We start from the raw sequence: 26,553 nt of genomic DNA, 5'->3' as shown, positions 1-26,553 counted from the left end.
AGTGGCCCACAAATGGCATAACAAATATGGCCCAGATACATTACACCAACTTTGGACCACATTTGGCTAATGTACGGCACAGTCAGCACTGGCTAGCAGGGTGTAAGCCTAAACTGGCCCACATACTGTATAATGCAGCAAATGTGGCCCAGTTATCTTAAAACATATCTGGGCCAGTTTTGGCTAAATTGTGGGACAGTAATAACTGGCGAATCTGAATGTTTACCTTAAGTGGCCCACAAATGGCATAACAAATATGGCCCAGATACATTACACCAACTTTGGACCACATTTGGCTAATGTACGGCACAGTCAGCACTGGCTAACCAGAGTGTAAGCCTAAACTGGCCCACATATAATGCAGCAAATGTGGCCCAGTTATTCTTAAAACATATCTGGGCCAGTTTTGGCAAAGATTACGGAGTGTAATCACTGACGATTCTGAACGTGAACCTAAAGTGGCCCACAAATGGCATAACAACTATGGGCCAGATACATTATTTCAACTTTGGACCACATTTGGCTAATGTACGGCACAGTCAGCACTGGCTAACCAGGATGTAAGCCTAAACTGGCCCACATATAATGCAGCAAATGTGGCCCAGTTATCTTAAAACATATCTGGGCCAGTTTTGGCTAAATCGTGGGACAGTAATAACTGGCAAATCTGAATGTGAACCTTAAGTGGCCCACAAATGGCATAATAAATATGGCCCAGATACATTATTTCAACTTTGGACCACATTTGGCTAATGTACGGCACAGTCAGCACTGGCTAACCAGGATGTAAGCCTAAACTGGCCCACATATAATGCAGCAAATGTGGCCCAGTTATCTTTAATCTTATCTGGGCCAGTTTTGGCAAAATTGTGGGATAGTAGTCACTGGCAATTCTGAATGTGAACCTAAAGTGGCCCACAGATGGCATAACAAATATGGCCCAGATACATTATTTCAACTTTGGACCACATTTGGCTAATGTACGGCACAGTCAGCACTGGCTAACCAGGATGTAAGCCTAAACTGGCCCACATATAATGCAGCAAATGTGGCCCAGATATCTTAAAACATATCTGGACCAGTTTTGGCAAAGATGACAGAGTGTAATCACTGGCGATTCTGAATGTGAACTCCAACTGTACTCCATTACTCCAACTTTGGACCATATTTGGCATATGTATGGCACAGTCAGCACTGGCCAACCAGGGTGTAAGCTCAAAATGGAACAGTAAGCATGTTAATAGTTCATAACAATTAGGTCCAATGTTGGTAAATATTTGGTACAGTTGACACAGCAAATATGCTCTAAATATCATAAAAAACTAGGCTACTTCTGGCTTTGTATGGAGCACCTTTTAAAACTGGTTAATTTAAATGTATAGCTAAAAATGGAGCTGAAAATATATCATTAATACTTTTCAGGGATATTTGATGTAGGATGCAACACTTAATTGTACAGGCTAATCTGGAGAAGGCAGATATTTCAGGTTTTTTTAACATAACTTTATTGGTGTGTTTGTGTGTACAGGTATATGTGGTTTGTGAGGACACAAATATCTATAATGACATTTGCATTACAACCAAATGGCTTAAAAACATACAAAACTTTTTTCTTTTTTTAATTCAAAACATGCAGAAAGTTATGTGTGGTGGGTAGGTTTAGGGCTAGGGGAGGGGGGATGTACAATAAATGGGGAAGGGGGTAATAATAAATGATGTTTTTGGAAAATGTAAATTGTAGAAAGTTTTCTGTGATGGGTAGGTTTAATGTATAGGGATAGGTTATGCAGTTTGTACAGAATAAAAACCATTATGTCTCTGCATGGTCCCCATAAAACATGAAAACACAGCATGTATGTGTGTCTGTACTGTAGAGCAGAAACACAGATGTGCACTATTACAGCTCTTATAGTCAGTTATGCTGTACATGTACTGTAAGTAAAGTGTCTGATTGAGAAATGTGCACAACATAGTTAAAATTAGTGAACTATGGTCTTGGAACATATATTTAGTAGAGTGACATTTTGAGCTGCTGTATGTTAAAATCTTTGCCATGGTTTCAAGCAGAACATATTCCACTGTCCATGTTTTGTTGAACTTGTAACAATATCCCAAGGACAAGTTAGTCCTAATGCTACCCTAAACCTAACCCAACCCATTATCCTTAAAGTAAATGATAACCGGCACAAAACCCTGGTTGTATGCATAAACTTGACATAAACTGTAAACTTGTCACTCAAATATGATTGGTTGAATGAAATGCAGGATTAACAATGTAAGCAGGCAGTGTCATTTTATAAACTGCTTCAAGTGACCCTGATATTGTAATAAGTACATAAATGAATGAATGAATAAACTAATAAATAAAACATTACAAAACAAACATTAATAAAAATATTTATTTTGTCTTACATTTTAACTGAATATTGACATTTACATTTATAAATGACTTTTTTATTAATAAAAATAGCCTGTCATATTATTAATTGATAAATTAAATTATGAATGGGTAAATCAGCACAGCATAAAACTGCAATGAGAACATTGTTTTTTGATATTATTTGATTTGATATTAGGCTATTAACTTTTCAAACATTTTGTATTTTTATTTTATTATTATTATCATGTTATAGGCTTCAGCTAACTTTATTAGAGATCATTATTTAATAGAATTCAAACTGGTTCGAATTCCTATTTCCGGCCCTTTAAATTTAAAAGTAGGCGCGCGGAAAAGGCGCCTAAACAGCAGAGAGGATCGGCTGGAGAATTGACGGTTGAAAACTGCACAAAGTAAAGTCAAGGTAAGACTTCATAAAAAATAATGGATTTAAACAATGTTTTTATGTTGTTGGCGATTGCTTCGTTATATTTGATTGGAGTATTTATGTGATATTAAAGTTAGCTAATGATTACTTAAATCGTTAGCAAGCAAACACATAGGTAAGGCTATTTGAATTTAAGTAACTTAGTTTACTTTAGTTTTTTTTTTTTTTTTTAAATATGAATGTTTATGTAGAAGATTTGTAGTTTGTGTAGGCTACAATGATTAAGTGACCGGACATAGTAATTTGCTATGTTCGCGCTGTTTACATTTTTCTTATGATACGGCCAGTAGATCAAGACTGATTAGTTCATTGTTTTTAACTATTTTATGTAATATCTCGTGAATAACGTTGATTAGTTCACCTCCGAGTCTTTTGAACCGAGTCTCTTTCGTTCATTCACGTCACGTGACGGCATACATTAAGTTAACGTTAGTTTGGTTTTACTTAAGTAACATGATATACAGTTAAGTCCCATGTAGCCCAGTTAAACTGTAAATCCAGTGGTCAATAATACTGAAGTGATACATTGTCTGTCTCCTCAATGTAGATCCTCCTGCTGTAAAAACCAGCATTGACCAGCATAAATTCCCTTTCACTCACTGTTTCCCAACCTGCAGTCGGTTCAGCAAGTGTTTTTACTTATGCTTTATTATGGCATAACAGTAAAATAAAATTATGACTATAATTCAATTTGGACATTCATCTATGTATTCATTGTACATTATACTGCACTAACTAGTTTTATTACTTGTCAGAAACATCAGGCTCACAGCAACAGATTAAGAAGAATCCTGCATCAAAAGATGACTTCAACTTGCATGTGAGACAGAGTGAGAAGAGAAAAAGAGGAATGAAGATGGACTGTCTAAGAAACCTGTAAGTCAGTTACACTGTCTTTTTTGCTATATGTGTGTATTAATTTGTATTATACCATGAGGATGTTGAATGCTTGAATTAGAGCTACGATAACCGCAATACCGCAGTAATGAGATGCCTACCGCGATGTTGAGGCCATCACCGTCATCACCGCACCGTTTCTATGGTAACCAAGAGCTCCTGAACTCATCAGATTCATGCGGCTGCGGCTTGTTTGTAGTATCGGCGAAAATAATTTCTTGAACATCTGCGAAAATGTTAAAGTATGTAAAATAGTGGCTGAACTTAAACATATGCTTTTATTAAAACTGGTGCTCTGCTGTGCCAATGGACATTTCGAAACATTTCACCAGTTACTTTCGTTTACTGCATAGACCTTTATGTCCTATAAATGTGTCATATTCGTATTTGTGTGACAGTCCACGCAGCTTTCAGTGGGCAGGGCTATTGGCATTATTAATAAAGAAACATGAATGAATGAGAAAGTAAAGAGCAGGACGTGGTTGATATTAAAAATAAAATTAAATACTGGCAGGATGTTTCTATGCGCATACTCTGAGTGTAAGACGGACAAGCATTGAAGCCTCTGTTTGCGCGTCTAATTGGTCAAATACACCGTGTGAGCCAGAAAGTGAGCTAATGTATATCACACAAAAAGCAAAGTGCAAACTATTCTCAAGAGACAAATTTCAGCATAACATGCTGATAACGGTAGGCTATCCTAACTGTCTTAATTTATTCCTTTATTTATTTTGTGGACCATAAATATAGTAAAACAAATGAGAAGAATAGTATTTCGTGTTAAACAGGTTGGTTTTTAAAATGCATCTAAGGGTGCTTTCACACTTGGTTCGATTGCCTGGACCGAACGCAAGTTCAATTGCTCTCCCCTCTCCCTGCGCCCACTGGACTGTGTTCACATTATATTATTTGGGTCCGAACCGCGGTTCGTTTTCGTCATCAAACCAGCAGCTGTTGACTACGTTGCTTAATAACGATGGCACAGGAGAAGTCGGCAAAATGCATAACGTTGCTCTCCTCACTATTTTTGTTTTTGAACCGTAGGTTTTGTTCATAACGGAACTTGCATCTATCTCCCACGAATGTAGAATGCTGAAGGCGAGCAGAAATGAGAAAAGTTATGCTACAGCTCTCTGTTTGCAGCACGTCAGTCACGCTTGTCGGGAAAGTGAGTGAAACACACACACAAACACACATTTTTATCAAATAATACGGCATTAATAGCAGTTCACTTCCACAACTTGGTGCGTTTGCATTTATATCAGAAGCGAACTGTACCTGAGTTCACTTGAACCGCACCCCAGACCACCCTTTTTAAGCGGACTCGGGTACGGTTCGTGGGTGTCCGCAGTTACACACAGCACACAGTTACTCCTCGTGTTTGCTGGATAATGATATAATGATATTATATTTAATCCTCCAAAATCACTGTGCAATAATGAGTGTGTTAAGTGAATAAATGTAAACTCTATGAATGAAATGAGCGCAAATCAAATAGCTGTATTGCTGTTGCCTCTCCATGTGCCACAAATCAGCTTGGAAAGAATAAATCAACTGAAATACTTAGTGCTTTTTCCAGTTTAACGCATTAAAATATTTAACACAGTTAATGCAGCATACGTTTTTTTTGTTTTGTTTGTTTCATCCTTTGGCTAGCATTACAATATATGATTACGCTCTTATTTCTGCGAATGCTTTTAAACCATTTAAGCGCACCAAAAGAGAAAAAGAGAACGCACTGTCTGTGAATGTCCTGTCACACACACGACGCACAGAAAGACATGCACCAGTATAGTGAGCATGGACGGCCCACCAGTATCGAGTTCTCTGTCATGCTTGAAGAAACAATAACACACGATAATGTCAAAAATGTCAGTTTTGTTAAATATCACCAATGGAGCAGCCTTAAATGAGTTAAAGTCCCCGTGAACCGGAAGTGCAAACGTCTTTTCTCCAGTGTTGTGACATATTTCCAAGCGAAACAGAATATTGAATACAGGGCAGAGTTTTAATTTAACGCTCCTCCTCTCCATCTCTCGCTCATAGCAGACTAAGGGTTGGGGGTGGAGTGGTTTTATTTTATCAGAGAAGGAACACCATTTCAGACCAGAAGTAACATTTCAGATTTTGATTAAAGATTACCACGACAAACAAATTTTTTCGGTGTATTAACTTGCACGGATTAATTGTTCACCACAAGACTAGTAATATGCACTAACAAAGTAAGTAAGGTCAATTTTGATTTTATGACGTCTTGAAATGAAGTCTTAATTGAAAAGTAAATGAGTTGTGAGAAAGTGGACATCAGTAGCTGTATTAAGACCCGGGTATACTTCACTTTCCGCGGCCAGACGCATCTCACGTGCAGTCTTGTCTGCGCATCTTTCAAAGTATACTCAACTACAGATGTGCGTGAATGACCGAGTTCAACACGTGCAGTACAATTTAATTCACGAATCGTGCCATCAACGGGACTTCGCTGGGTAGGATCAGAGAATAAAAATAGTGCATCCACCATCCACCACACAGTCTTGAAATTTGGCCTGCACACGGACGAGGTATGCAGACGTCCGTGAGCCCTCCAGATGACGAACATTATGTCATGCAGACGGTGCACGAACGTGGCTTTAGTTTCAGTGAGACTGTCCTTATTTCATAAAAACATGCCATTAAAAAGTATTTAAAATATACTCTTTATGTTGTTTCTTTATGTTGTTTTTTATTTTAGAGATTAACTGTGACATTATTACATAATAATATGTATTATTAAAAACTTGACTATAACATTACATTTAGATCTATTGCATTATATTTAGATAGTGGCATGAAAGGTTGCAACTTTGAATGAGCATTGTAGCTGATCACAGTCATGTTGAGTGTATGTAAGCAGTGATCTCATCATTGAAACTCGAATTCTGCTCACTAACAAATACGTTCATCGTAACTAACAGTGCAAACACAATGTAAATAAGAGGTTTGTTGATTATAATGGGAGTTTTGGTGTGAGTTCAAAACTCAGTCAACATTTTGTCTGTCTCTTCCTTATCCCGAGGTTACCATAGTCAGCTGGATCCCCTCCAAATCCAGATCAGATGGTGGACCTGCATCTTGGCATGACCACGACGCAAGCCTAAATGTCAACGAAGACCATGTCAACTAGACAAGCCAGACAGATCCCCTGTGAGAACTTCGTTGACAGCCATCGGCAAAGATCCTCAGCAAAGACCACAAGAACCAGACAAGTCCTCTGCACAGACCCCTACGGCTAGCTTCAACTCTATGCCGGCGTGTTGTATCTTGATCTTCAAACTGATGGAACCATATGAAATATTCTAGATTATACCAATCCACAATCTGACTTGTGTTGCTGCCTGAATCACATCACACCATATTCGTTCATTGGCCAGAGGAGAACTGGTCCCTGACTGAGCCTGGTTTCTCCCAAGGTTTTTTTTTCTTCTCCATTTTTGTAACCTGATGGATTTTGGGTTCCTTACCCCTGTTGCCTTTGGCTTCCTAAGTTTGGGACACTTAATATTCAGCAATAATATTGATTTGATTGCACTGACACTATCATATGAGAACTGAACTGAACTGGACGATGACATCACTGTTTTTTGCAGAGCTGCTTTATAACAAATTGAACTGATTTCATAATTGATTAACTTTATACAGCTATTGAACAGAACTGAATTAAAACATACTGACTTCAGCTGAACAATGACACTATTTCTTTTAGAGCTGCTTTACAGCAGAATTGAACTGGAATAATTGAATCATTCTCCTGTTTATACCTGTAAAGCTGCTTTGAAACAGTCTATAAAGTGTTAAATTAAAGGTGACTTTTGAAATAGCCTGATCTGGTAAACAGTAATGCGTTGTCAAAATGTCACCATTCTAGGCAGCATGTGGGCCACATGAGGATTTTTATTTTAATCCACTAGGGTTAAAATAAAAATATACTGTGGCCCACATTAGGGTCAGTTCTGGTTTATTATTTGGTTTGTTATTGGCTTACGTGTGGCATGATTGTGGCTTTATTGTGGCCCAGATCTTTCAAACAGGAGTGGACCGCTCATCATGCCATCATTCAACGCAGTATGTGGGCCAGAGCGAGGTGTTGGATCTGGGCCAGAATTAAAATGAACTGTTGCCCAGATTAGGGCCAGTTATGCTTTATTTGTATTGCTTATGGCTGACATGCGGCATTGGTATGGCTTGCTTGTGGCCCAAATCTGGCCAACAGGAGTGGTCCGCCTAAGTGCCATCATTCCATGTGGTATGTGGGCCAGAGCAAAGGGGTTGGATCTGTTGCACACTTGACACTTTCATGTGGCCCACATTTGGCAGGAATAATGGCACTTGGGCGGTCCGCTCCTGTTTGCCAGATTAGGGCCACAAGCAAGCCACAGTTATGCCGCATGTCAGCCATGAACAAAACAAATGAAGCAGAACTGGCGCACATCTGGGCAACAGTTCATTTTAATTCTGGCCCAGATCCAACACCTCGCTCTGGCCCACATACCGCATGGAATGATGGCACTTGGGCGGTCCACTCCTGTTGGCCAGATTTGGGCCACAAGCAATCCATACCAATGCCGCTTGTCAGCCATAAACAAATCGAATAAAGCAGAATTGGCCCACATCTGGGTAACAGCAAGGTGATGGATCTGGGCCAGAATCAAAATGAACTGTTGCCCAGATGTGGGCCAGTTCTGCTTCATTCGTTTTGTTTATGGCTGACATGCGGCATTACTGTGGCTTGCTTGTGGCCCTAATCTGGAAAACGGGAGCGGACCGCCCAAGTGCCATCATTCCTGCCAAAAGTCAGCCAAATGAAAAGTGTCAAACTTGCACCAGATCTGGGCCACAAGCAAGCCATACCAATGCCGCATGTCAGCCATAACCAAAACGAATATAGCAGAACTGGCTCACATCTGGGCAACAGCAAGGTTGTTGGATCTGGGCCAGAATCAAAATGAACTGTTGCCCAGATGTGGGCCAGTTCTGCTTCATTCGTTTTGTTTATGGCTGACATGCGGCATTATTGTGGCTTGCTTGTGGCCCTAATCTGGAAAACGGGAGCGGACCGCCCAAGTGCCATCATTCCTGCCAAAAGTCAGCCAAATGAAAAGTGTCAAACTTGCACCAGATCTGGGCCACAAGCAAGCCATACCAATGCCGCATGTCAGCCATAACCAAAACGAATATAGCAGAACTGGCTCACATCTGGGCAACAGCAAGGTTGTTGGATCTGGGCCAGAATCAAAATGAACTGTTGCCCAGATGTGGGCCAGTTCTGCTTCATTCGTTTTGTTTATGGCTGACATGCGGCATTACTGTGGCTTGCTTGTGGCCCTAATCTGGAAAACGGGAGCGGACCGCCCAAGTGCCATCATTCCTGCCAAAAGTCAGCCAAATGAAAAGTGTCAAACTTGCGCCAGATCTGGGCCACAAGCAAGCCATACCAATGCCGCATGTCAGCCATAACCAAAACGAATATAGCAGAACTGGCCCACATCTGGGCAACAGCAAGGTTGTTGGATCTGGGCCAGAATCAAAATGAACTGTTGCCCAGATGTGGGCCAGTTCTGCTTCATTCGTTTTGTTTATGGCTGACATGCGGCATTATTGTGGCTTGCTTGTGGTCCAAATCTGGAAAACAGGAGCGGACCGCCCAAGTGCCATCATTCCTGCCAAAAGTGGGCCAAAGGAAAGTGTCAAATTTGCGCCAGATCTGGGCCATATCAATTTTGCTATCTGGGTTACATGTGCCCTGGGTCCATGTTCTATTTACTTCATATAGACTCCATTTCCCACAATTCCCCACCTAGGAACCAATCATGCACTCACACCTGTTTCCCGTCAGTGACCCTTTATAAGCTGCACTCACTCACACACACACTGTGGCTGCGTCCGAAAACTGGAAAATGCTGCCTTCTGAGGACACATTTCAAGGTAGTAAGGCATCAAGGCACGTCCGAATCCAATGTTAGCTTCACTTCCTGTCTCACACTGAAACTCAAAGCTCTTCACTACATCCCGTCAAAATAAAAGACCGTTTTTTAACTCGAAGAAATTGACTGAAATATATAAATGATTGTAAAATAGAATGTACTTCTCAAAATAATAATAATACTAATAATAATGCAATTTATTTAAATATTATGTAAGGAATATAATTTTTGTCCATGCTTTAATTTAGTAAATCTCTGTTGTGCAGCACTTTGCCAAAACTTTAAAGAATAAAAAGTTAATTTCATTAACATAATTTTTGATAATATATTTGTATTAAATAATAAAAGCCAGAAGAACTAAGTCAAACTAGAATTTCTGAATTTTAATAAATTATTAAATAAAAGTTGATAATCTAATCCATAATCATTTATTAAATTTACTTGATTGTTTTTGATTATTGAAATCTGAATAGACAAAACAAACACTTTCATTAATTTATTGGTCATTTTAACTGATGATAAAAATAATAATTGATTTTTTAATACCGTATACCATGATACCGTGAAACCGTGATATTTGCTGAGACGGTTATCATACCATGGAAATCTCATACCGTTACAACCCTAGTCTGTTACCTCGTCTTTTTTTTTTTTTTTTTTTTTTGGCTTTTGGCAAAAATTAAAGCGAATAGTTTGCCATCATTATTTAATAGACTAATGGGTCTCTAATTTTCTAAATACAGAGTATTTTTGCTTGGCTTTGGAATTAATGTAATAACACCTTGTCTTAAAGAAGTAGGCAATTCCCCCTTTTCAACAGATTTTATGAAGACGGGTAACAAAAAGGGAGCTAACTTAAACATTTTATAGAACTCATTAACAAGTCCATTACCTGGAGAACGATTATCTTTAAGGTTGCCAATACACTCTTTAACTTCATCCAATTTTAATTCACAATCACAAAACAACTTGAGATCATCATCAATAACTTTGGCCTTGTCTACACTATCCAGAAAGGCATTCAGATCAGGAGATACAAAATTGGAAGTATACAGGTCTTTATAAAACTGAGTAACAAACTTTGATATTTTTTTTCCCATCCTCTATGACTGTATTATTAATTAAAAATTTACTTATAGAAGTCAATTCGCCATTTATTTTCTCCAAATTAAAGAAATACATAGTCTTTTTTCACCCTGTTCCAACCATTTATGTCTTGATCTGATAAAAGCACCCTCTGCTTTTTCTTGATAAATGTTATCCAATTTACTTGTAAAGATGATATATCCATCAGTTCTAATGCAAGTTTTGTTAAACTTTAACCTGAGGAAATCCTGATCTTGTTCTCTGAACCACACGTGATCATAAACTCCACCCAACACTTACCAGGAAGAGACTGACTCATTATTTCTCTTTTCTGTCACACTGACTCTCTTCTCTCTTGACAAAAGCAATAAAGAATCAGTGATCAGTGGAGAATGAAGAGAAACACTTTCAAGAAGGATTTTTGAGACATTTGTTTCTGAACAGACAGCAGATCGTTGTGATTCTCAATGTGATTCATTTTTAAAACCGTCGTTCAGAAAGTGAAAGTAAAGTTTATATTGCTGGAGCTCAAACAGTGAAAATGGCTTCACTAAATGTTTCTGCTGAAGAGCTTTCTTGTCCCGTGTGCTGTGAAATCTTCAAGACTCCTGTTATTTTATCATGTAGTCACAGTGTCTGTAAAGAGTGTCTTCAACAGTTCTGGAGAACCAAGAAAACTCAGGAGTGTCCTGTCTGCAGGAGAAGATCCTCAAAAGAAAATCTTCCAATTAATCTTGTGTTAAAAAACTTGTGTGAGTTGGCCCTGACAGAGAGAAATGAGACGCGTTCATCCGGATCTGAGGAGATCTGCAGTTTACACAGTGAGAAACTCAAACTCTTCTGTCTGGAGGACAAACAGCCTGTGTGTTTAGTGTGTATTAATTCACAAAAACACGACAATCACAAATTCAGACCCATCTGTGAAGTGGTTTCCTCATATAAGGTAAGACAAATGACTCTTCTTTCACATGTAAGTGAAAGTCAATGTGACATGAGAAGGCCAAGAATGGTAACCCAATACTCGAAAATTGTCCTCTTCATTTCACCTATCCAGTTAGTGCACACATTAGGTGTATAGTAAGTAGTGAACACACACATGAAGCAGTGGGCAGCCATTTTTTGCTGTGGTCCCCGGGGAGCAACTGGTAGTAAGTTGTTTCCTTCAGGTTCCAGTCTGACTCTCTGAACATTAGGCCACAATTTCCCTTCACAACTTTACTTTACTCTGACTTGCAAAGAACAGTAATTATTCATTAACACAGATATCACATTCATGCATTGTGATGGGATTTTGACACACTTTTCTTTCCAGAACTGATTTAGTTCAGCAACATTGGAGGATTTTCAATTATGAACTGCCTGTTTAAAGGTGCTAAAGAGGATGTTTTGTTTTATACATTTTTGCAATATTACTTGAAAATGTCTTTACTAACTGATAAAAGACTATTTATTAGGTGCACTGAAAGTAATAATATTAATATTCATCATCTGTGCACGAGGTAGGGCCTTAAAAACATCAGCCAATCGTTTACGCGATCATCGTGTAAACGATTGGCCCTCTGGCTTGTCAATCACTTCCATGACGATCCATGTGAGAGACGCGCGGCTGCGCGCTCCAGTAACTTTCCACACTCCACAGGCGCCGCATGCAATGTTTTTGTCAGGAGACAGGAGTAACAACTGCAGATTATGAGTTACCTGCGGTGAGTCCGACATAATGAATCCACAGCTTTAAGTCGCGCACACACTTAACGATTGTAAGGCCGATTATGAATGTAAATTGATACTTATGACTGATTGCGCTCAAACGCGTCCAGTCAGAGCCAGTTGCTTTCAGTCTGTGATTACAGTCGGTGTTCAAATTCCATGTGAAAGTATATAAATCTGCTTCAGGAGCAGGAAACAATCGCTGTATGTTGAGCACAGTCAGAATGTTTTAGCTAGTCGTTAAATGTGTGCCCGGCTTAATAACACAGCAAATGCCGGTGGTAAACACTCGTGTTCCGATACTCGTGCAAGAGTTTTGGGAGGCGTTCCCTCTAAATGAGCTGTGAAGGAGGGGGGTTGTTCTTACCCATGCGCTCATTTCAAAAATTCAGTCGACAAAAAGAACCTCTTTAGCACCTTTAAGGTCCTGCTACATCATTTCACTGGATTCAATTCAGGATGTTATTTCTTTTGGGAGACAATAACTTAATTTATCATGCGCTTTCAACTTTACAACGTTGCAAACCATTTACATTCACAGCCAGCTATATTACACACTGCATGAAAGCATAATAGGGGCACTTTAAGACCTTTTAACAAACTTCATGCTGTTGAAAAAGTCCAATTTAAGTGTGATTTGATTGAACAGGGCTGCAGTGATCAGGACTGGTTGAGTTTAGTTCAGATGAACCACATTATAAACACAATTTCAGAGATTTGAGGAATTAGTAATTATGGGGGCAAATACATTTTCACGCAGATGCAGATAATGTTGGATAACGTTTTTTGCTTTAATAAATAGCATTGTCTTTTACAAACTGTTCTTTGTGTTTTCTCAGGCTGCCTTTGTTTTAATTTCTGAATCAATTTAGTTTGAGATGTTCACAAAAACAGAAGAAATCAGGATGAGGGCAAATACTTTTTCACAGCATTATATGATCATATCACTGTATTCTCTTCTTCTCTTCACTGTAATCTGGTGTTTTATGTGTTTTTGTTCAATTCTAGGAGGAGCTCAATACAGCACTGAAGTCCTTACAGAAGAAACTTCAACACAAAGAAGAAATGAAAGGAGAGTTTGAGAAAACAGTTCAACACATCAAGGTGAGGAAACAGAATCGAGAGTCATTTTCATTACAGCTGTAGGATCACTATATACAGTTATGATCTGATATATTTAATATAATGGATTCCAGTTTATTATTTCTGTAAATGACGAGCAGCGATCTGCTTCTGGATCCGTTATATGTCGGTATCCGAGTTTATCTCTGATATGAATGATGTGAAGTGTTGATGTGTGTCGATTGAGATGATTGAAGTGAATGTGATTTGATTTCAGTCTCAAGCTGAGCACACAGAGCATCAGATTAAACAGCAGTTTGAGAAGCTTCATCAGTTTCTCAGAGATGAAGAAGAAGCTACAATCACTGCACTGAGGGAGGAAGAGGAGCAGAAGAAGCAGATGATGAAGGAGAAGCTGGAGGAGATGAACAGACACATCTCAGCTCTTTCACACACAATCAAAGACATGGAGGAGATGATGAAAGCCAGTGACGTATGCTTTCTGAAGGTCTGATTTCAGATCATTGGTTGATCATTGGTTCATTGATTGAGTTCTTGATGATAAATGGTGTGTTTGTTCTGCAGGAGTTTCCAGTCTCAAAGGAAAGGTGAGTGATCTGCTCCTGTCTCTGGTCTCTCTGGTTCTGATCCAAAGCCACTGCAGTTCTGACTCCTGAATGTTCTTCCAGAGTCCAGAGCTCACAGCTGGATCCACAGATGGCTTCTGGAGCTTTGATTCATGTGCCACGTTACTTGGGCAACCTGCCGTTCAGAGTCTGGAAGAAGATGCAGGACATCGTCCAAAACAGTGAGTCTGACTACAGGAGATCTGAGTTCTCACACACACACTGGAAATGATGGATGGGTGGAGAGATAAACGTGCTTCATGACACAAACTGATAGATAGATAGATAGATAGATAGATAGATAGATAGATAGATAGATAGATAGATGATTGTTGTTGTTTGATGGTTGTTACGATTACAAGATTTACTCTCATAATAATAATATTAACTATGTACATTTCCTGAAGAAAATGTGAGTGGTGCTTACAGTGGCAAAAATCGGTTCTTACAGAGCTTGCCAGCCTCTTCAAATGTGATAACCCACATATTTCTACAAAATCCTTGCTCAGCTATGACCCGTCAAAGTTTGTCCCAATACAAAGTCTATATAACATTGTTCACACAATCGCTGATAACAGTCACACCTCTCCTCAATAATCCACACGATTTCATGCCTCATTCATAAATGAAATGAGTAAAATGAGCCCACCCCCTTGTCTTCTTCTGACAATCCGGTGCATTTGACGCTTCATTCATGGGTCAATAACAAACGGTGCGGGACGAGTTACGCTCTGAAGTTTGTACAGAAGAATAAATAATATATAAATAATAATCCACAGAATAGTGATCGTGTGCTTCAGCTTTCAGACCAACAGTTAGTGAAACACAACAGACAGTGAGAATAAACTGATTTAAATCAACACAGACTATAAGAGCCGATAACATGAAGATGATCAGATGCTGCTGAAGATCAGACACACACTTACAGTTTTTCATCTACAGCAGAAATCTCAACAGATCTCATTGATTTATTGTGATTTTAATTGATGGACACAAATGTCTGAATCACACATTTAATGTTTGTAGTTGATGATAAAATGAGTGTGAAACTAATAACAGCACTGACAGTGATCAGAGGAACATGTGTTTGATCAACAGTGTCATAATTCATAATAATCTGTGTTGGTTCACTCTTGATCATTATATGAACAATAAAAGCATCTGTTGATTGTGTCTCATCAGCTCCTGTGATTCTGGATCCAAACACTGCGAATCCATATCTCGTCCTGTCTGATGATCTGACCAGTGTGAGATTCAGCGGGATCAAACAACCTCTTCCTGATAATCCAGAGAGATTTGACCATCATTATTGTGTTCTGGGATCAGAGGGTTTTAACTCAGGAACACACTGCTGGGATGTGGAGGTTAAAGGGAGTTCAGAATGGAGTCTTGGAGTAACTAAAGGATCAAAACAGAGGAAGGGATATAGTTTCTTCTACACTGATGTCTGGTGTGTGTCGTACAGATGGACTGTAGGTTCTGGTTTTCGTGTCAATCAGAAGCTTGATCGTGTAAGAGTGAATCTGGACTATGACAGAGGAACGGTGTCATTCTCTGATCCTGTAACTAACACACATCTACACACATTCACACACACCTTCACTCGCACACTCTTTCCATTCTTCTATTGTTATGACTCTCTGAGGATCTTACCGGTCAATAGTCAGTAATCGTTACTCCTGTAGGTCTGGATCTTCCTGCTTTCATCATGTTTCCAATATTTAATCCAGATCACATGATTAAGAGTGCTGTTGATCTGAATATCAGTACGGTGGCTGTGATTGGGCTGTGATGATCACATGACTGATATCAGCCCTACAGCAACACTCACACTCTCATATTTCATATCAACAGATCAATAAACAGTTTATTTAATTAGAGTTTAGAAGAAGTTTAAAAAGCACTTTACACAATAAGACCAATTATTAGACCATTTTAAGATAATAACCATTTACCTGATTATTATTTCAGTGAAGTTTGTCACTTTGCTAATTTTCACATAATTACATAATATATTTTGTTTTAAACTGAACCTAATTCTACACAGTTTCAATGAATTTGTAAATGAATAAATGTTTATTTCAGTTTAAATGATTGTTTGTTCATTTAATTTCATGGATGTAAATGACGAACACTTACAAACTCTTGATTAGTGCTGTTTACGGATCTGATCCTTAAAAACTAATAGTTAATGTTTCTGGGATTCACTGAAACTCTGACAAAGACTGAGTTTGATAATCCATATTTTAAAAAGTTTTAACATTTTTTGAGTTACACACAGACATCAGGAATCAGCTTATGAATATGAACAATGTTGATGATCAACACAACGCTTCATGCTGCAGTGCATGCTGGGTACGAGCTGGAACAAAACTCACCCATTACTCCCAGCATGCATTGTGGTGTCAAATTATGCACCTGGAATGTCCCACTATTTTCTTTTATTCTTACTTTTTACTTTTATTTTTTGCTGTTGTTTTGTTGACTGTCGTAGCTTGTTCTGTGATGTTCAGAGTTGATCTGTTTATCTGAATATTCTGTTGATTGTCAGCGTTGTTGAGGTTTGTGTGTTGAGTGTTTATTTCATAGACTGTAAAAAAAACATGGAAGACGCTCCTCACTCTCTTCCATTGTAGAAAAGAGAAGCTGCCAATGTCCCGATATGACGATGACATCTTGTGTTGATTCTGTGCAGTAGTGAGCGTGAAGTGGAGTCGAGCGCTATAAAGGCCCCGATCACACTCCCACAGAATCATTTAGTACATTTTACTGCAGAACAACTCATTATGTCGGTGTAAAATAAACATTTATGGAAAATATGGAAAAGTTAAAGCTCCAGTCTCATTCTGAAAAAAGTCTGCTGGTGCCTCAGTGAGTACTTCACTCAGAGAAGCTGTCAATCATGACGTCACATCCCTGTTTTATAGCATCAAATAACTTCCAAAAAAAAAAAAAAAAAAAATGAACACTTGAACTTCAGTGTGATTTACATGAAATGACAGAAACCATCTTGGGAATTTTTTTTAAGTGTAATTTAATTGTTTAGTTTGTCCCACATCCCATTTAATTACATGGAGAGGGCAGGGTTTATGAGCTATACTGGGACCAACCACCTGGGGGCGATCAAGACGCTTTGGCTTCACTTTTCAGGACTGGTGTGGCTTGTGTGGTTTATGTCTAAGTGTCTCAAGGCCTAGTTGAAAATTCCTGCATTAAAAACATTTCAGCACATTTGAGAAATAAACTCAATTTAACTAATAGTGCTGATGCGATTCAGTTTTCTGATTAAACTTATTTTTATTTATTTATTTATTACCATTTCTCAGAACCTGAATTTCATTATTGTTTGTCTTGAATAATTAGTGTTTGAACCAGTTAATGCAGTGAATGAGAGTCATAATAATATTCTGATCTGTTCAGATCTCAATCTGTTTCTCCTTTAATCTCTTTCCGTAACAGTACACAAGTTGGTTCAAAAGAATGAATACTTAGCTTTGGATATAAAGCTGAAGTTATAGTGTCTCAGAGTTCACTCCTAAACTTCTCCTTGGTTCTTTAGTGCAATAAAATCTGTCTTTGTGTAAGCTGTGTTTGCATTTACCTGCTTAGAAATAACTTGAATTGAACAGGAACCGCCTGTTCTATTTCTAAACAAGTAAATGTTAGAATTATTTGCAGTAATATATATATATATATATATAGCTTTTTTGAGATTTATGACATTGTTCCACTTCATACACCTTTGAAAAAATCATTACTAATAAGTAGAAAAAAAAAAAAAAATCAATGGTCAGTTCTTATAGGGGACGTCCCATACTATATGCACACCTCATGTGAAATAATTTTACTGCAGCGTTTTGGAGGAATGTCACATCATTACACTTCAGAGGCCTATAAAGACCTCATATTTTATGTCACTCAATGACTCCATCCATCACATGAGCTCTAAACATTGTGGTCAGTGCAGTGAAAAACAGCACAACATATTAATAGCAGTGAACAAATGACACTTTCACCAGTGAAATGAGGCTTGGGGAAGGTCAAAGTGAAACAGTGGTAAACGTGAGTGTACGTGAACACAGTCGAACACACAGCTTTGCAACTTATACTTAATTTGACTTGTATACATACACAAGCGTTCAAGTTACAACCCATGTACATGTCTTTATATTCTTTCATGCTAGACTTGTGCAAATGCGGGTACTTTCTAAACTCTTCACACAATCTCTTGTCTTTGTAGGCCTCCATTGTCGCTGTAGCTTGCATGTGTTCTGGTCTGTTGTGAATCGTGAATCGATGGGCTCTGAGGGGTATTGCACAAAAGTCGAATTAAGAAAGCCAGGATAACAGAACAGTCGCGGCTTGACCTAGTTTAATCAGTGCATCCTGGCTTAAGCCGTTGCACGTTTGCTGAGCCAGGATGAGAACGCGCGGATATGTCAAGCCAGGTGTATATAGTTTGGATAAATGCACGTTCACGGCATTCTTAAAAAGATCACGAAATCGATCACAGAATCACCGATGCAAAAATGGACAAAACCCGTGCGGCATACTTTTCGCCTAATGAGCAACAGCTTCTTATGGAAACGTATGAAGAAGTGAAACCTATTACATGTAAAAAAGGCAATACAGCTGCTGTAATAAAGCAAAGAGAGAATGCCTGGCAAACAATAGCGGACCGATTGAATGCGTAAGTAGTCCAAATAACCAGTGCTCCACTGAAACCCTCATAATTACAATCCAAGGAGTTTCTTGTCATTTTCAAAAATAATTGTATACTTTGCTTTAAATGTGACCAGTGGACATGCATTTAACATGAAGAATAATTGCAAACACTTACCCACTATGTGCATCTATTTGATCTATTTAGTTTATTTTATGTCTATAATCTGTTTAATCTTTGTACTCTTATCTATTTGTATGTAGGTTATGTTTCTAATTGATTTGATGTAATCTATAATCAGATAATTGCTCTATTTTTACCCATCTAATCTATTTTATCATTTGTATCTATCTATTCCTCTTAAAGAGCAAACATGTCTGGCCAAAAAAGGACTTGGCAGCAAGTCAAGATTAAATACAAGAATATTTTGCAGGCTGGTAAGTGACTTGTTTGCGGAGAACATAGGTGACATGTTTGATGACATTTTACTGTCTGTGCTGATTTTAGCAATAAAAAAAAAGTCATATATCTGGTACGGGGGGTGGCCCTCCAACCCAAGACTTCACCACAGCAGAGGAGCTGGCCTTGGACTTAAATAAAGGGAGGCCAGTGATTGAAGGGATCCAGGGAGGGACAGCCACTGACTCTGGCCCAGCAAGGGATACTGGCCTCCTCCTACAAGGTACATTATTGCCATACTACTGCACATGGAAAATATTGAAATCCATATATATTTTGTTATGTGGACTGTGTGACTTTGCCTTACCTTGCAGTGGCTGGTAACACCCTTACACTTTTGGAGCCACCAGACTATAATTCATCGGTGAGTACTGTTTATTAAATCATAGGCTTTGCATGTCCTGTCAAAAATATCAATACAAGTATTGAATATGGCAGAGGGAAGCCACATCTACAGCAGCGGAGTGCACTTCTGCCGATGATGAGACCGTGTCGCTGGACTCCAAAAGGCTCGAGGTATCATGTCAATTTTGTGGAAATAGACACATTTTTTTTTTAAGTTCACAATAGATAAAAAGTCAGGGAAGTGGTACTAATAGAAAATATCATTTGTTACAGGATCCTGACATTGGGCAGCCTGATAAGCAGCCTGGTAACATAGTGAGTATTGCCTACAGTAAATTTACATTATGCACAAATTCTGCAATGCTAACTAAAAGGTGTTCACAGAGTTCACAAACTGTCAGATATCTCTACACAACACATCTTAAGAGACAGATCGAGCTGACAGAAGTCAAGATTGATGTGAACAAAAGAAAGCTGCAGGACATGGACCTTGAGATGCAAATTAAACGAAAGACACTGAGGAAACTAGAACTAGAAATCCAGAAACTAGAAAGAGAAGTAAGTGACTTCAGTTCATACTGTAACCATGACTGTAACACAATGTATTAATCATCATCATTTTTTCTCTCCAAAGCTCCAAGCTGACAAGTGATAACAGCAAAATAATAAAAGAAAAATATTCCAAAACCATTGTGGTCTTGTAACTTTTTTTTTATGAATGTCAAGTACACTTTATAGTTATTGATCCAGTGAAGTGGAACTAGAATTTGGGAAGATAACCACAGTGTGTGCTACCGATGCCAAATAAAATGCATGTACACATAAAAAGTTATATAGCCTACATTATCCTTTATTAAGGGATGGGCTAAATCAAAACTAAATTAACTGAAATAATTTGCAATGTATTGTTCTCTAACAAGTCTACCATTTCTGTTATCTGGGAATATGGCAGCATTGTCCCAATCAACATCCAAAGCAACTCTGGGAGCCCTTTCTTTTCTTAGGCTGGCAATATTGTGCAGCACTGTGCAGGAAACGGTCACGTCACATGCTCTGTCTGGGGAGACCCTCAGGTGGTGCAGGCACTGAAATCGTGATTTCAGGAGGCCGAAGGTCATTTCAATTCGAGCCCTGGTTTTGGCATGGGCATGGTTGTAAGCTTGCTGTGCTGGGGTTTGGGAGTCTGTAAGGGGAGTCATCAGAAATGTCTCACAGGCATAGCCTTGTCCCCAGCAGCACACCAGAGAACTCACCTGCGAATACAAAACATAATTCTTACAAGTACTGTACTCTTGATGTTCAAGGTGCTTAAAAAAAATAGTGTGGCTTACCTAGAGAGAGTCTCTGGTAAATTCTACTGGCCCGAAAGATTCTGGAGTCATGGGCTGAGCCAGGCCACTTTGCCTCTAAATTTGTGATAAGGCAGTCAGCATCACAGATCATCTGTAAAAATATATAGCCTATTAAGGTCATTTAATGCACAGAATAATTATGTAGCTGACAGTAACCATAACTCCTTCTTACCTGAACATTGATACTGTGGAAGGATTTCCTGTTAACATAATCTCCCTCATGTGCCCCTGAGGGGCGTTGGATACGAATATGGGTGCAATCCACTGTACCAATTACATTAGGAAAAGCTGTAACACAAAATAATGAGTGTCATACTGTGACTGTGCTAATGTAACATTTTGTAGTAATCTGTTATTATTCGTGTTACCTGCAATCTTGTAGAACTCCTCCTTGATGTGGATGAATCTTCTGTGACCAGGGAAGGTGATAAATATGTGCACAAGAGATTTCATTGCCAGACTTACATTTCTTATTGTGCGGCAAATAGTGGCTTTATTGAGGTTTTCTGCATCACCGACAGAATACAGAAACATGCCACTTGCAAAGAATCGCAGTGCTACGCAGACCATCTGTGGGACAGTGAGAGCATGGCTCCGTGCTGTCCTGTGCTGTATGTTTGGACCCAGCAGCCTACACAAATATCTGATGCCATCACCTGAGAATCTGTACCTCTCAGTCAGATATTCGTCTGAAAAGGCCAATGGGTCTGCCCTATCTCGGAAGACTCTTTCATGCCTGAATGCTCGTCTGAGTATTAAAACTTCCTCATCAACTACATCATCCAACAAAGGGCAAGCCATTGTGAATAGGAAACACACAAATCTTTAGTCTATATATACTACATATTGACCTCGTTACAGACTTAATTGAAACCACATTTGCAACTTCATGAGCCATTTCTTATTATCTCATTAACAATAAAATATAATCTATTGATATTTTTTCTCATTCAACAGTACATTTCTACTCTATACTTGCATATATAGATATACATAGTCTATATTCTATTTCTCATATTGTATAGTATAGTTCTTTTGCACTGTGTTGGCATTCATTGTGGACAGCAAAGTAATAATTGCTCAGGAAAATCTGCTTTCCTCACTGGGTGTATGACAATAAACACTTTAAATTTCAAATAATATATATATTCATCAAACCTCTGACAGTGAAATGAACAGCAGTTTTCAATAATAACTAAAATAACAGTACACATACTTAGATGAATGACAGTATATCTAGTATTTTAATGCAGGACCATAAAGTGACTAAAACACATTAATATCTAGTAGGATTTAGGGAGGAACTAGCCGATAAATCACTAGGATTAATCTTAGCCTGGTTGTTAGCCTGCTCCGGAGCAGGCTAGCTGCAAAGTGTAAATCTCCATAGTAACTTAATGTAGATTAATTTAGCCTCATGCAACCGAGTCAGGGCTAAATTCAGCCAGGATAACTGGAAAATCCCAGCTTAATCCCTTATCTTGCTTTTGTGCAATACCCCCCAGGGTACAGTTGCCACCTTGTGGATAAACAAGTTACTGCAACAACAGCAACAAAAAATTAAATACGCATGTGAGACCTGCATGTACAAACTAGTACTTGTGGTTGCAAAAATCCAGCGGTTCGCGTACAGTACAAGCATACTATTCTGATGACGAAATCTGTGTCGTGTGCACTGTATGCTGACCCTCACGTACACGTAAAATGTGAAGTATACTTTGGGCTTAATTTTCGTTCCTGAGTTCACCTTATGTCACAGTTCTGTGAGAATATAAGTGAGATTTCTGGCACTAGAGAAGAAGGTTTCTGAACCGCTCTAATGTTCTCTATATACGCTCAGATCTGATGAAGAACATTAAACTCTTTGTGCTTCTGATTTACATTTAATACAGATAGAAAAAAAATGCCTCAAAAGGTAAAAAATGCAACTGAGAATCAAGTGAATGTCACTCAGTGTAAAAGTGAAGTAAACCTGTTCAGTGTTTTCTGTAGTAAACCGGTCTAGAGTTCTTGATGGTTTCAGGATGAAGCGTCACACAATCTGTCAGATCAGACACACGAGTCACGACCTCTGACCTCAACACTTCTCTCGCTTTTAATAACCTTAACTATATATAATTGTGAGCAGTTCACTATTTTGTGATGTTCTTATTATTGTGTGAGTTCTCATCTGTAAATCATCAGTGTATATCATGTCACATGTGACGGAAACAACATTTCATTTGACAAAAGAATTTATTGTACATTTCAATTTCAAGTGTCACAACAGTGTATGAATGACATTCCAGTGGTGAGGAAACATCTGTTAATCACACGCAGGTAATTAATCATGTGGCAGGAATCAAGTGTTTCTAATGCATCATGAGAACATGAGACAGACGACGAGAAGAAGATTTAACAGCACCATCATCATCATCATCATCAGTGTCTCCTTCAGATATCAGCGCGCTTCAGTTTGGCTTGACGGCTTAACGTGAATTTAGTCAGTTATCATTTCATGTTGACTTCAAATGTTGCTTGTAATGAGTAACTGAGAAAGTCTTTCAAGAGTTAAAAAAATATAAAACCTAAAAACCCAAAGGGGCGAGTGCTGCATTCACTGAAGAACCACTGAACCCTGTCTGCTGATTTACATGCTCATATTATCACAGACTGTATAAGCACACTGCAAAAATCATCTTCTTCCTCTGAATATCTGTCTTGATTTCAGCACAAATATCTAAACATTCTTAAATCAAGATACATTTACTGGAGAAGAAAAATGACTGAAGATATTATTTTTGTTTCTGTTAAACTGAAAGAAAGAAAGGGTTTTTGCCTAAAAGAAGAACAAATATGTGCTCATTGGCATAAACTCACTTCATTTTGATACACTTTGTCAGAAAATAAGACTTAATATTTGAAGTAATTTATTTGCTTCAGTAAATCTTGATTTAAGGATGTTTAGATATTTGTGCTGGAAAACAAGGAGGAGAATCATTTTTCTGATCAAAGGCACTACAGACGAGCCTGTACATTAGTCTGCTAGTAGAGTTAAAGGCTAACTGCACTGTATTTACAGATTAAATGTGAAATGAATATAAATATGATGCATGTTTCTAATGGTTTGAGGTGTGAGTGAGCAGAGGATCCTCTTCATGTCGAATCTCTCACACCCTGATCTGGTATCCGTTCAGATCCGCTGCCGGCCCCGCTCTCTTCTCCACTGACAGCCTGTGGAAACAGCGCCACCTAGTGTTAGAACAGCTAGAGTTTCTGATGGTGTGTAGTGAGAGATCTGTAGGTACCTGTCGAGATCCCATATCCTTCCTCCGGTCTCTAGAGGGCGACGGAGGAGCAGCTTTACCGATCTGAAACACAACAGTAATAACTCTCATAACACAGAAAAATCAAACAGTTTATTGACATTAACAATTCTTTTGTTAAGAATAATATTTGATCAGGCATTTATGGCTCATTCTGTCTGATATAGTGAGAATATGAAGGAAAAACAGCTAAATTTTGTTCTGATATATTTATGGACAAAAAGATGAAATTCTGATGCTTGTAATGTAAATGAATGAGATGTTTATAACAGTATAGCAGATACTGACATAAAATGCATATAAATATCAATATCTGTCAATAATTTGTCTTAGTAAGATGATATTTAAATCCTTAGTTTTGTAACAACTGAGACAAATCAGACACAATTATTTGTATATTTAACAACTAATTGTTTGAAACTCACTTTGGGGTCTGTCCCCATCCCCAGAGAGATCAGTCTGTACAGGGAGTCTCAGTTACAAGTTTTATTACGCTGAAGTATGTAGTTTGACACATGGAAGAGCAGAGACAAAGAGACACATAGTCCTCAAAACAGACTTTCCTGCATTAATTTATTGATGAACCAATCTATAAATGAACATGCATCCCATGACATTATTATAGCTGTCCTGCAAACTGTTGTGTGCATGATGTTTTATGCATATTTTATGGTTAACGTAAACCAACTTATACCAAGTTTGGTGTCTACGAGTTTGTGTTTTGAAGATTTAAATGATTGTGTATATGATTCCTGTGCCACACATCAGTATTACAAGAATCTTTAATAGTTTCTTCAAATCAGCTCAGCCAGTTTAATCACGCTCACAGACAAGAGCCATAAACTCCCCCAAAAGGAAGTTCCCGCTACAGACATTCCACTTTGCTCATTGGTCAGGTTCACTTGAAGAGGTGTGGCTCCTCCCAGACCTTAAGAGGAGACGGACAACTCCGCCTCGCTCTCTTTGCCTCTTCTTTGGACGACTGAAGAGATCCCCTCTGCTGCAGACCTCTTCAGACCAAGGCCTGTGACCCAGCCATGTGCTCATCTATGAGAGAGTGAAAGAACTCTTTCCCCACTAAGAGTCAAACTAACCATGAAAGTTTGTTTTCGCCTCTTCATTCAACACAGAAGACATTGATTACAACTTCAATACCATCGGACTGAATTCTCAGGACTTTTTTATGGCAGCAATATATCCAGACGCTCTTCAAAAAGGCCGAGGCCTAATGCAAGTATTGTATGATATATTAAATTGCTGCTAGTTAGTTAAAATTGTGAACCTGAGATTTTATGATGAATACTGATGATTCTTTCCCTGGTTTTTGGTTTCTTCATAGCTCCTGCTGTTTCCCACTTCCGGTTTCACTCTATCATTTATCATTTTACCCATTTATGTGTGTATGTATGTTTGTGTTTGTTAGTTAGCTATGTGTTTGTGATTTAGTTAATAAAACTTGTGCACAATACATATTTGGTTCTGACTCTCTGTCTGCAGTAGATTGCCTCTTAAATGATCAGATCTGATTACCAGCTCTGGAAATGCTTATTACAAAGTACTGTAAAACCTAAGAAAGAATCATTTTTCTGTGGCCATGAAAAATACCATTCTCTTAGAATTAATTAATAATCAATACCGAGTGTTCACAGGATGAACTGAGTATTTGACTGTAATTTTAATGTAGCTACTTCAAGTTAATCTGATTAACTGATTAAAATATTCATAATTAATCAGAATTAACAATCATACTGAGTTATGAATAATTATTAATATTTCCACTTTGAGTTAATATCGCTACAGTTTTATGATCAAAGCTCTGCAGTTTTCAAATATATAATGCAATACAATACAATGATGATTGAAAATGAACAAATAAACCTTCCTCAAAAGCCTGGTGATCATATTGATTCTCATGATTTTCCTATAAAATGATGTCTGGATAATTAAGTAAAGCTGAGCTGCTTCAGTCCAGTAAGTGTTCAGATGTACAGAAACAGCAGGTGATGGCGGTGTGCAGCAGTGCAGTGGCTTCTCAGTTACCGGCTCGTGTGCTACAAATCCCTTTTATTAACAACAACACGAGAAACTGGACTATTATTTATCTGGACTTAAACTCAATCATCTCTACACAGTGATTAAACCGGAGCTTAAAGCAGCGTTGGGCAGGATAAGGCTTCTGAGCACAGGAAGTGATGCGCATGAAGACAGAAGAGGGGGAAGAGGGCCGTATCAGAAACCCTGCTGAATGGAGAGGTGCGGCGTCCTCTGA

The 26,553-nt window shown here is 38.4% G+C and overlaps 3 protein-coding genes and 2 long non-coding RNA genes across 5 annotated transcripts in view; 3 read left to right on the top strand and 2 right to left on the bottom strand.

Annotated features, from left to right (window-relative positions):
- The first annotated feature begins 2,491 nt into the window (after positions 1-2,491).
- Positions 2,492-7,564, top strand: LOC125275343. The gene is made up of 4 exons (XR_007186428.1): positions 2,492-2,801; positions 3,373-3,701; positions 4,767-4,890; positions 6,775-7,564. It is a non-coding gene; the product is annotated as an uncharacterized LOC125275343 (long non-coding RNA).
- A 3,503-nt stretch (positions 7,565-11,067) lies between these two features.
- LOC125275336 (nuclear factor 7, ovary-like) lies at positions 11,068-17,418 on the top strand. Its single transcript, XM_048202183.1, has 6 exons — positions 11,068-11,708; positions 13,481-13,576; positions 13,812-14,042; positions 14,120-14,142; positions 14,224-14,342; positions 15,343-17,418. The coding sequence occupies exons 1-6, from the start codon at positions 11,307-11,309 to the stop codon at positions 15,828-15,830; spliced, it is 1,359 nt and encodes a 452-aa protein (XP_048058140.1). The 5' UTR covers positions 11,068-11,306; the 3' UTR covers positions 15,831-17,418.
- Positions 17,419-19,160: 1,742 nt separating this feature from the next.
- Positions 19,161-20,306, top strand: LOC125275345. The gene is made up of 3 exons (XR_007186430.1): positions 19,161-19,505; positions 19,597-19,646; positions 19,721-20,306. It is a non-coding gene; the product is annotated as an uncharacterized LOC125275345 (long non-coding RNA).
- A 191-nt stretch (positions 20,307-20,497) lies between these two features.
- Positions 20,498-21,850, bottom strand: LOC125276227 (putative nuclease HARBI1). The gene is made up of 4 exons (XM_048203736.1): positions 21,348-21,850; positions 21,152-21,267; positions 20,959-21,070; positions 20,498-20,810 (listed from the first exon to the last, which is right to left on the bottom strand). Exons 1-4 carry the CDS (start codon positions 21,778-21,780, stop codon positions 20,509-20,511), a joined length of 963 nt encoding a protein of 320 aa, XP_048059693.1. The 5' UTR covers positions 21,781-21,850; the 3' UTR covers positions 20,498-20,508.
- A 2,054-nt stretch (positions 21,851-23,904) lies between these two features.
- LOC125275331 (tubulinyl-Tyr carboxypeptidase 1-like) overlaps positions 23,905-26,553 on the bottom strand; it is a 92,870-nt gene continuing 90,221 nt past the window's right edge. Inside the window, exon 8 of the mRNA XM_048202176.1 lies at positions 23,905-24,192. Within this exon, the coding sequence (XP_048058133.1) occupies positions 24,129-24,192 (64 nt within the window). The 3' untranslated portion in view covers positions 23,905-24,128. The remainder of the gene's footprint in view (positions 24,193-26,553) is intronic.

The sequence above is a fragment of the Megalobrama amblycephala genome, linkage group LG9 (genome assembly GCF_018812025.1).
Source record: "Megalobrama amblycephala isolate DHTTF-2021 linkage group LG9, ASM1881202v1, whole genome shotgun sequence".
Taxonomy (NCBI): Eukaryota; Metazoa; Chordata; class Actinopteri; order Cypriniformes; family Xenocyprididae; genus Megalobrama; species Megalobrama amblycephala.
The sequence above is the reverse complement of the archived record's forward strand: the minus strand, read 5'-3'. Positions and strand labels throughout refer to the sequence as shown.

Coding starts and splice junctions, on each gene's coding strand:
- LOC125275336 (XM_048202183.1), top strand. CDS start 11,307: ATGGCTTCACTAAATGTTTCTGCTGAAGAGCTTTCTTGTCCCGTGTGC. Junction 11,709..13,480: donor AAGTGGTTTCCTCATATAAG/GTAAGACAAATG, acceptor GTTCAATTCTAG/GAGGAGCTCAATACAGCACT. Junction 13,577..13,811: donor AAACAGTTCAACACATCAAG/GTGAGGAAACAG, acceptor ATTTGATTTCAG/TCTCAAGCTGAGCACACAGA.
- LOC125276227 (XM_048203736.1), bottom strand. CDS start 21,780: ATGGCTTGCCCTTTGTTGGATGATGTAGTTGATGAGGAAGTTTTAATA. Junction 21,268..21,347: donor GGAGTTCTACAAGATTGCAG/GTAACACGAATA, acceptor TTTGTGTTACAG/CTTTTCCTAATGTAATTGGT. Junction 20,811..20,958: donor TTACCAGAGACTCTCTCTAG/GTAAGCCACACT, acceptor CTCCCCTTACAG/ACTCCCAAACCCCAGCACAG.